The sequence below is a fragment of the Alligator sinensis genome, unplaced genomic scaffold (assembly GCF_000455745.1).
Source record: "Alligator sinensis unplaced genomic scaffold, ASM45574v1 scaffold144_2, whole genome shotgun sequence".
In the NCBI taxonomy this organism is placed as follows: Eukaryota; Metazoa; Chordata; order Crocodylia; family Alligatoridae; genus Alligator; species Alligator sinensis.
In genome coordinates this window covers 2,004,263-2,015,458 of record NW_005841872.1, presented here as the reverse complement: position 1 = coordinate 2,015,458, position 11,196 = coordinate 2,004,263, and the positions used below count along the sequence as shown (strand labels likewise).

The following is an 11,196-nucleotide window of genomic DNA, read 5'->3' as shown; positions in this document are numbered from 1 at the left end:
TGCTAGCTGCTTCCACACTGGTTCGGCCAGGTTGAGGCTTAGAGGGCTTCCAGTACGGATAGCAATGCCCAGCAGTACACCTGGAGGATTTAAAAATGCAAAAAAAAATATATATATATATCTTTTTTAGATTCTACACACATTACACAATCAAAGTTTGGGTAATAGGCGTGCCGCTAGGAAATTTACCCAGGAAACGAAACATGTTCATATGTAAAACAGACTTGGCCGCAGGGTTTAACAGGAAACAATCTCTATTTGCCCCAGATTCATCTCTTCCATTAGGTGTCACAATGAGGAGAGGGGTCAGCCCATTCTGAAGCTCTTCACACATTTCAGCAATGGATTCACTGTAACCTCCACCACAGTCATCCACAGATTCACCTTGCAAAAGGAAACAATAGATCATATCCAAAATGTTTCTAAATGTAGTTTGGAGTAAGATACTAAAGATGTTTTCTAAGCATATTGAAGAAAGTAACTGCATACTAAAAAGCTACATTGTCCTATATCAGTTTATGATAAAATACATCTAAAATTCTGGTTCTCATTTAAATAGTTTCCTCCTTGACAAACATGAATATATGCAGCAAGACTATGAGTAGTTCTCTGAGAGACCATGCAAAGCCAAATGTTTGGTTACTCTAAAGCATGCATGTACAGTCTGCTATATTGAATGAATGAATAGAACAGAAAGAAAAAGTTATTTTCTTTATTCAACATGGCCTATGAAACTGGGCACTGAACAATTAGTCTTTTTAGGTAGTATTGTATTTTGATATTTTAAAAATGCTTGTTAAACTTATCTCTTAATGACAATATGTACTACTTTATCACATGCCAAACAAAAGACTCCAAGGAAATTTTATGAAACTTAAGATGCCTAGGTGAAATTTTAACACATTAAACTTTGAGTTAAACATCAATATAATCAGGGCTAGCTACAGACATTCAAAAAGCCCAAGGCAGAACTGATCTAAAGTATGTGGGTTCTGCACATTCGCTTTTAATTGTGTTGGTTGGAGGCGGGAGAGAGGGGGATGCAAAAATTAGACCAAGTTCTGCCATTACGGAATGTTGGATTTAGCAATAGATTGTTTTCTTTGGTATTTAAAATAGATTTATGGAAATATTTCTACTGATCTTTGGTTTTATAAAAAACCTAAATATGGATTCTGAGCTTCTTAGAATGTGATCTTTTGATTTCTTAGATTTCATACATTTTCTCACCCTTCCCTCCATATCTCTTCCTACTTTTATATCCCCCAAAAAGAAAATGAAGAATAAAATTCTTACCAACAAACTTGACTTTCCAAACACGATGAGGTAGAAGAAGGCTATCTGGACTAAATGAACTCATTTTAGCACACATTTGACCAAACACTGACTTTGTGCCATCCGGACCAGCCAATCCTCCTTTACTCCTGGAGCGTTTTACCTGACAAATCAATAAGTACACATTATAACATGTCTGTAAGAGGATACTGCAGCTGTCATATCTGTGTAGATATGACCATAACATGAATGTCTGCCAGGTACATTAACAATGCTCAATATTGTACTTGAACAAAATGACTATTTAGGCCAAGAAATTAACACACTGTACATGACGTATGCAGACTGAAGGGCCAAATTTCTATTTTTAAGAAGAGTGAGGTTGTAGCAGTGATGGTCCAGAAATTATACAAAAGGCAAGGATTTCTTAGGGTGGTATCTTTTATTGGACCAACTATATAGACGGGATAATAAAAGCTGGACAAGCTCTCAAATGCAAAGATTCTTCATCAGGTCTCTCTAGGAATGTAGACGTGCTTTCCTCTTCCCTCCTGGCCTGCTAGCCAGGCCAGGAGGGAAGAATAGCATATATTCTTATTGCTCCCTTTTCCCCTAGCTACAAGTGGGAAGAGTTGATTTAAAGCTCAGGGTTACCTGGCTGTACTGTAGTTCTACTGTAGATTTTCCCAATCTTATACTTTCTGATCCATCAGCTAGGAGGTAAAAGTGGGGATTATGGGGGGGGAAAAAATTAAACTACTTTAAACCTTAGGATGCTCATTAGCAGGCTGCAGATGTACTACTTCTTATTTAAAGACAGGAGAAAATCTGAACACACATGTACACAAAACTGACTGGTTCCAGGTTGAGACAGCCTCTGCCTCTGTGGTTCAGCTCCAGCTAACAATAAAGAGTGCTATTCTTGCTCAGAAATATACATGGCTAGTATTGCATCCATTTCCCCCTCTCCCTGCACCTCCCAGACCCTGTGTCCACACCAGGAAGGACAGAAGTGGCAGTAGGGTGTAGTACAGGAACAGCAGCTGGAAACTTGGCATGCTGAGCAGCCAAAAATGTCACAAATATTTGATGGCAAAAAAATCTCCCCCAGCAACAGCATACCTCCAGCCACTGCTTCTGTACCGTACACCTTTGCTTCTCTGCCCTCATCACTGTTGGAGCCACAGCTAAATCAGGAAAAGCGCATAGGGGGAGGGGAACAGGGGCCCTCCCTCCTGCTTCAGGCAGCACCCAGGGATCCAACCCTCCTCATCCACCCACCCCTCCTTATGCTATCACTCTTGCTGATCCTGCTTGTGATTCTGATTTCTGAAATTATCACTGTTCCTGATAAACTGTGGTTTAGGCCCTTGAGTCTGCACGTAAAAGACTGCTGAGTTTACACACAGAGCAATTAACCCAGATGCCTTCACACAAGAGTACCAATGTTCCTTGACAGAAGAATGGGAGTCATCAAGATGATTCAGTGCAGAAGATCTTATACCAAAATTCAGTTCACATATTTAGTGAGGTGTGTAGCTGGTGTGCTTACACCCAGGCCATTAACTGAACAGTACTGTAACACCTAGAATACCTTTCTTGTCAGAGTAGAAGCCTTGTATTAAAGGAGATTCATTGCATTAACAAATGGATACGAAGAACACTACTGTTGAGGTAAACCACTGTAAACACTGTCCTTGATTATGTGTTCTGGGGGCTCCGAACCTTCGTCTCCATATTAAGTTAAAAAAAAAACACTCTGGTATACAGCTAAATAGTAACAGAGGAAATACTTGGCAGTTGGGAAGACAAGGCAGCGGTTTTGAGCAGATTTCTCTAAGTTTTTGAACAAAGTAATTTCATTACGTTGCATTACTGTTTGATGAAATAACTGAAAACACCTCTTTATCACTGTTACCATCTACTAAGTTCTGATCAGTTTAACTATTCACTGGCAATCAGACTAGTTAAAGGAGTGGAAGCAACCTGCATTAAGGAATAAATTTTTAAATCATGTGAAGTTTAAGAAGATTGCAGGCAGATAAAGAGGCTTTTTCCAGGCTTTGCTTTCCTGGGGTGGTCTGAATAAGATATAAACATATTAGTTAGGCTGGTGATTTTTTATTCACAGGTTTATGATTAAGAGCATGGATATCAACTTATTCATACTTTTTTCCCCTCAGGATAACTAAAAAGGACCTATGGCACTTAATAAAAAGGCTCTAAAAATCCCAAATGAGTTGTATAAAAATATTTAAGGGAAGCAGAGAAGATGTATAGAAACAGCCATGCAAACTAGTAACTAAGTAAAGACTAAAGAAAAGACACATGAAGAATAGCATACAAAGAAAATCCCACTGATTGAGGAAATATGAACAGATAAGTGTTCATGGACATACAATTTGAAGCAGGTTCTAGGGTGCTATAGACAGAAGGGAGATGAGGAATGAAGGTGAGGCTGGAAGAGGAGCACTAAGTTAATGGATTCTGTACCTACTACATTTTAAACTTATCCTAGCTTCAATTAACTCCAAACTTATCCAAAACACTTAATAGGTGACAATTATGACCCACAAGTACCTAAATGGAAAATAAAAGGCTCTTTGCTATTAGGAATTTCTTCTAGCAGAAAAAGGCATCATGAAATCCAGTGCCTGGAAACTAAAGTTATATTAAAAAAAATTAACTTTCACCGGGGGAAATGTGAGAAAGAGAAAAAAAAACCGGACAGCCAGCACCTCCAGATTACCTTGGCATGCAGCAGCTTCAGGAGGGGTATGTCCAGAACACCATGGCACTTCTGGAGCTGCTTGAAGCTCCAGACTGGTGGATAAAGGCAGCTGGAAAGTACTTCCAGCCCCAGAGAGGGGCACAGCGGCAGTGGGCAGCTGGAGCAAGAGGCTGAAGTGCCTCCTGACAAAAGACAGCCAAGAGGCTGCAGCCAAGCAGTTTGCCCAGCCGAAGCAGCAAAGTGCTCGAAGGAGCACCACTTCAGGCAGGACCTGGGACGGAAGCTGATCAGGAACCTGGTAACTGACAATGACTTGGAGACACCGGGGGCAACTACAGGTCAGAGAGACCCTGGGTGGAGGCGGACCAAGCATAGGGTCCAAGTGCCAAGTCCGAACAGGCCCCATATACCACCATATGCGCTCAGGGCAGTATAACACCGGATTTGGAAGATCCCAGATGGGAAAAACATTTGGAGTTGATGCCGCTGTGGCAAGCTGGCACCTGCCACTACCTATGGCCTATTTGCTTGATTCAAAGCCTCTGGGCTCAGGACTGAGTTTTTCAAGGGCTGTACTGCTTAATAAACAACAGCCGAAGCTTAACAGGAACCAGGCCCTAATCAGGCCAAGGCCAGACAAGGTGGCTGCTGCATGGTGGATGTAGAAACACAGGCTATTAGAATCATCAGAGATTCCAGATAAGATCTCTCTCCGTGGGATTCTGGATGTGGTTAGGGTGGGATAAATGGGAAGTTTGGAGCCCTTCACAGTGAAAAGGGGAAGAGACTGGAAGGTCACATATAGGGAACTGCCTTCCATAATTTACCATCAAAGTCATGGCAGGCGAGAAAATATAACACCATAGGCAGACCAGGCGACCTAGTCCAGGCTCCATCCTGTCACTGTTGGTAGGGTGGAGATCCCTGGGTTGGGGCCATAAGCCTTACAATACCTACAGCTGGCACAAGAGAACAAGTAGCCTCACCCCCTGCTGCTGCTTTCCATACTGCACCAGTAGGGTGGGGAACACAAATTTCAGGGACCTGCCCAATAATTAGATTTATATATGGAAAATTAAAATAAATATTATTACAAATTATAATTTTCCATGTATAGAATCTAATTATTGGATGGTCATCTTAAATTCAAAGTAATCTTGGATTCAGGTCAATATAGTAATTCAGCTATGGGATGGCAACTGTCCCATTTGTTCAAACCTATGAATCTATGACACACTGTACTACCACTACTAGGAAAATAGCACTTTGCTACTACTACCCATTTGGTTCTGGACCAGATTTAAGTATCACAGTTAAGAGAATCCTTTACTAATCCACTTAAAAGAAGAGAGGTAGTTACCTCATTGGAGCTATAGATATATTGACAATGACTTAAAAAGGTCATTTGAGTTAAGAGAAGGAAAAAGGAGGGAGGAAAAAAGTGGCAGTACACTTTTACCTTAAACTTCACAAACAAATTCAAACTACAATATTTTCATATATTGCATTGTCAAGAAACCTCTTAAGTATCTACAGAGGGCTTCTTGCTATGCTGAAAGAACAGACCATGGAATCCAGTCAAACCAGGATCTATTTCAGTTCATTAGGAGTCAGAATTGTTCAAAAGTGAAACTTCCTTTTTACTATCCCAAGTACCATAAATATTGGAAAGAGAAAAAGCAAAATTGATACACCAGCTTAAGTTAAGCAATGCCGTGCTGTTCAATCATACAGAAATGCCTGTGGAAAAGGCATGCCTGGCCTAAGGCTTTACATTACATTCTTCAACATCAAAAAATCCTCTCATAGTAACCACTACCACTGTCAACGTGACCCCATGTGATATGCAACAAAGATCAAGAGTTTAACATCCTGATCCTTAACTATACTTGGGGCATTTTAGAACGCTGTCAGTCACGTAAGCAAAATCAGGATAAACTCATGTGATGATGTATAACATATATAAATAATATTTTATGTGAGTTACAATGTCTTAACTCCTTGGGTCTGTTTATGTTTTTTGTCAAACTTCTTGCCAGTTACAACCCAAACTGTCAGTTTTTGTTTCCAGAAGTACTGTCTCAAAATCGACTACAAAGTGATTTAAAATATTAGGAGAGAAGTGCACCAATCTGCAACATGCAATCCTGCCTTATGCTTTTGGTGGGTTAGCTTTTTGGTATGAATTCACCCCTTAAACTATAGAGAACAGGGATATACAAAGTAGGACATTCCAGGACTTAGAGCAGTGATTCTCAAACAAGGTACCGTGGCAGCCTGGAGTACCACTAGATCTTCTGAAGGTATGAGGAGATAAGCAAGGTGTGAGAAGATAGGCAGTTAAATACAGGCTCAAGTTTATCCCTGTCTAGCCAATTCCCCACTCCCACAATCCAGCCCCTCTGCCAGGATGTAAGCACTGCAATATATAAATTAGTTTTTGAAACTGAACTGAGTTGGAGGCGTCATCTCTCAAGTCCAAAAAAAGGGTTGAGAACCACTGACAAAGAATGTGGAGCCCTGGGGTCTGTAGGCATGCATTACACACAAAACTTTAGCCAAGGTACCTGTATTCTGTTGAGTTCTACAACTGGACCATGCTGACGATCTCTCACCATAGTTGCTTGTACAACCTTTCTGAATGCTGCCTCCTAAAAAAATTAAACAGTATTAAAATGCAATTCTGAATCTGTGAGCATTTCATTTCTAACCATATGATTAAATCAATTCAAGAAAGAGGGAGCCACTAAAGATTACTTACACAGATTTACCAAAGAATGAAACTCCTCATATCTAGATAACAACCTTCAGAACATTTCTATCAAGAACAGCCATGAATAGCTTTCGCTGAATTTGCCCCCAACATGCAGGCAAACTCAATCTAGCCCTAACTACATCAGATAAATTGTCCCCACAAAGGGTTCAACTATCACTAATGCACATGCTTCTTCTTACCAAAGCACCAACAAAACCTTGTTTTTTCTTGGACCTGTTCCTCAGGAAAAACAGTAAGAGAATGCAGAGTATTTGTGCAATGCTAGAAGTCGTCATTCATGCTAATATTATGGAAGTCTGAAATAACCAGAATACTAGAGCTAAATCAGATTGCTTGAGTCACTTTGATTCCTGGCAGATGTTACACTTAAGATGTGATTAACCAGTTAATCACGTCTTAAAACAGTAACTCAGCCAGACATTCAGTTAAGTCATGGCATGATAAAACATAAAATAAGGCACAAAATTATTCCACGAAGTGTGGAAATTTTGTGGCTGGTTTCCATCGGGTCTTAAATTGAATGTGTGGCAGGGTACTGCCCACCATGCAGCCTGATGTTGACTGCATGATAGGTATCCGGAAGCAGCCCCAGTGTCATCCCAGGGCTGGGACCCACAATCAGCTGATTGACAATTCCAGCCCCAAGATCACTCAAGAGTCTTAAACGCAAGCTGCTGGGGCTGATACCAACAACCAGCTGATTGCCAGTTCCAACCCAGGGAAAGCACCAGGCACCTGGCTCTCTACTTGCCAGTGCACAGGGAGCCCAGCAATAATGACGATCCTGGGCTTCCCTTGTAGCAGCAAGAAGAAATGGTGCAATTGGTATCCGATCCTTGATCCCAAGGTTGCATATCCTACCATGCACATATTGGGATTGGGGAACAGATCCCATGCTGCTATGAAGGGAACATGTGCCAAAGGGCCCTGAAATCTTGGACTTGAACACAATGTTAATATATTGTTTTTTGTTTTTAATGGTAAGTAGCCAACATGAAAGGTGCTTTATATATAAAGACTAATACTTATTCACTGAAAATAGAGAATGTTTTAAGAGAGGGGGAAAAAATCTAAGAATAAAAAATTAGAAAGCAGAAGGTAACTATGTAAGTTTGTCCTGCTTTTTCCAACTCCTGAATCTCCAAATACCACTGACTTTACTGAAATTTGAAAATACTTAGCATCTTTGAATATCAAGGGATGTTTTAGATGCCTACATGTGGATTTAGGAAGTTAACTTTAACAGCAAGGTTTCATAATTTTCCCATAAATATGTGTTTCGAATCACATTTTACATGCAAATCCTTTGCACAATACTTTTGCAAAATGAGCTGACCAATATTAACAGCATGCTGTCTCTGCCAATCCATTCATGAATCTACCATAGTTTCTAGCATAACTAGCTATTAATGGCAGTATAATAAGGAAGGGCTGAGAACAGACAGGTGGCAATTATCTCTATCTTCTGATCTGAGTTAAGGGAGGAAATGACAGCTCCAGGAGGATAAGATTTTGCTTTTAAAATCTATGTTACAACAAGAAAATGGCTCCCAATGAGCAGAACAGGTGGTTAAGGGTGGATGAAGGAGCTGTCACTAAGTTTTATAAAACCAATTAGTGCATTCTTCTACAGGATAATTGATCAAAATGTGGCCTTTGGACATACATGTAAGATTTCCACCAAAGTCTAGAGTAGGGGTTTTCAACCGGGGGTATGCATACCCCTTGAGGTACTTGGGATGGCCTTGGGGGGGGGGGCCCCCACTCGCTGCAGGACCTCCCCCACCCCAGCTTGTCTGGCCACCAGGGGACTCCTCCTGCCTTCTCCACTGGCCACTGGGGGTACACTGACCCAAAAAGGTTGAAAACCCCTGGTCTAGAGAAACTGCGCATGCTTATCTCAAGGCAGCGTCCAGCCTGCTGGCTAGAAAAAGAAAAGAACAGTTGTCTGTAAAGGGTTATCAACCTTTCTTATAACAGAGGCAAGAAGAGGATCTATCATGGCAATGAAAAGTGATCAGATCTGACACTGTCCACAGAACTGAAGGCCTTACAGAGGCAATTCATTAGGACAAGAATTAGAGATATCCTGAATCAGACTCTCAAGTAACAGTTTTGTAATCGTGTTAAAAGCCTTTTATGTCAGCATTTATTTTAAATTCAATTGCAATCTTCAAGAATTATAGTTAATTGAAGTAATCAGGCTTTCCCCTTGAATGCAGAATTCTATGTTTCTATTAACATGGTAAAGAAATTCTTAAATGCCCGGCTCACGTCCTATTCTGACTAATCACAGACTGAACTGTCACTGCATACTCCTATGGTATCAATTAGCAATATACCAAGTCACTGCATCTGAAATTCTCCATCTTATTTTATTTCCCCTCCCCCCGCAACCAAGTAATTTCTACTAAATACTAAAAAAAAATTCAACAACATGACAACGGAAGATTTAAATTATGAAACAAATTAAACACATTAACAACCTTTCCCATTTCTATATGCTTAAGAAAATTCTAATTTTGCCTCCTCTTTGTGAAAATATGACACCTGTCAAATGTATGTATTATTCATATACATAAGCAGAAACTTAAAATGTCTATGGCAACTGTAACTAAATGAAAATAATTTGATATTCTTTAACAAAACATATATAGATCTTGATAAATACCTTTCCCTGTGATATCAAAATCCCCCGTAAAGTATCAAACCCAACAGAGGGTCCCTGGCCAGCTTCATCGAGTCGTCCTTCAAGATCAAACATGGGAATGCAAGGACAGAAGAGCTCAGAGATATGATGTAGTAACAAAAGTCTGTTTCTTAGTGCAATTATTGGTATTTCCTGTAGATGGTTGTACTCCATAGGAACCTATAATAAAAATAATAATTTGTTTTAATATTAAATGTATTTATTAGTTCATGTGTGCAAGATATGTATTATAACAAATAATAATTTATTCAGAAACACAAGATGTGAGCTTAATAAAGTATTTACTTATTAGTACCATCAGAACAAGAAAGGACAAAATCACTTGTACATAAAAAAATGCATCAATGTGGACTCATAACCCTCACAAATATTTTCATTTTAATGTGGCTTGCTACAAGAGTCATTCATCTTTCTTACACTCCAGATTTTAAGAGTACTTCTGTAGGAGAATCTCTGAACTTTTATTCCTTCAATTAGCACATGGAAGCAAAAAGAACAGCAAAATAACCTAACAGTGAAATAAAAAGTGAGGGCAAAAGAGCATTCAAAAAGTAGTTTTTCAAGACTTCCAAGGTAAGTTGACTCTGAATTCCTTTCAGGTTTTTAACTGAATCCTTGTTTTTTTAACTATTACCATAAAGAACAGAAATCTTCCTCTTCCTAAAACGGAGGAAGGAGCCCTACAGTTGAGCATGGGAGGAGTAACAAGGAGATCAACAAGAAAATAAAAAACACTCAATTAAAGGCTTAGCCCACAGTTAAAAATGAAATAAAATGTGTTATACATTTGTTTAGTTATCCAGAAAGAAACATCAACCTAAACAAGTGCATGAACTAAACTGTGAAATCTGACTTTAAACAAAGCAAAAATCATACCTGTGTAGGGAGCTTGCCAGCATTGGCAGGTTTACTGGTGGACCAGGCCAATGTATGTGCTGAGCCACAAGCCACTCGGTTTATCTTTTTACCCTGAAGTGCTGCAACCAATCGTGGTCTCTGAATAGCATTAGTTGTCCCATCACCAAGTTGCCCCTCATCATTATCTCCCCATGTATACACTTCACCTAAAACCAACAACAAAGTTGACTGTCCTCAGTGAAGAGAATGATTAACTTATTACTTCTCACAAAGCTCTCTGGGGTAATGTCCGTCTTTTGCTTTGTTTCTGTAGCACTAAACCAATGGGGTTTTGGTTCCTGGCACTACGTTAATAATGAAGTCATTTTCATGAACTACAAGGGCAACACTTAACTGAAACCCCACTGTACAGCACCTAGGAAAAAGACACATTCACTAACCCCAAAGAATCTGTACACTCTTAAAACAACATGTAATAAGTAGATGTAATAAGAGGAAATGAAGAAACAGGATAAAGCCACACTTAACAGTTGCAGAAGACTTGATGTTAAAAAAGGGAAAAAAACATTTAGTATACTGTACCAGAAAAATTCTCACTAATGAAGTCTATTATTGTAGATGGCACTAAAAATGGATGCCTACATCAGAAAACCACTGAGAAAGATGAAATGTTGCAGCCAACTCGTTACAAATAATCCACCCTGTATATCCATTATGCAGTACTTTAACAGCACCTATAATTTTTTTGCCTTTTGTTTTTCAATCCTCCTAATTAAATGTAGAAACACATCTATTGCAAGGGATATTCAATATCCAATACTACTCTAAGAAGCAATGGCCATTTGT

General features: G+C 39.5%; 1 protein-coding gene across 1 annotated transcript in view; it reads right to left on the bottom strand.

Moving 5' to 3' along the window:
• HERC2 (HECT and RLD domain containing E3 ubiquitin protein ligase 2) overlaps positions 1–11,196 on the bottom strand; it is a 200,259-nt gene that overhangs the window by 5,838 nt on the left and 183,225 nt on the right. Inside the window, 6 exon segments of the mRNA XM_006017070.3 lie at positions 3–80; positions 190–384; positions 1,297–1,438; positions 6,574–6,657; positions 9,454–9,651; positions 10,369–10,556. Of these exon segments, the coding sequence (XP_006017132.1) occupies positions 3–80; positions 190–384; positions 1,297–1,438; positions 6,574–6,657; positions 9,454–9,651; positions 10,369–10,556 (885 nt within the window).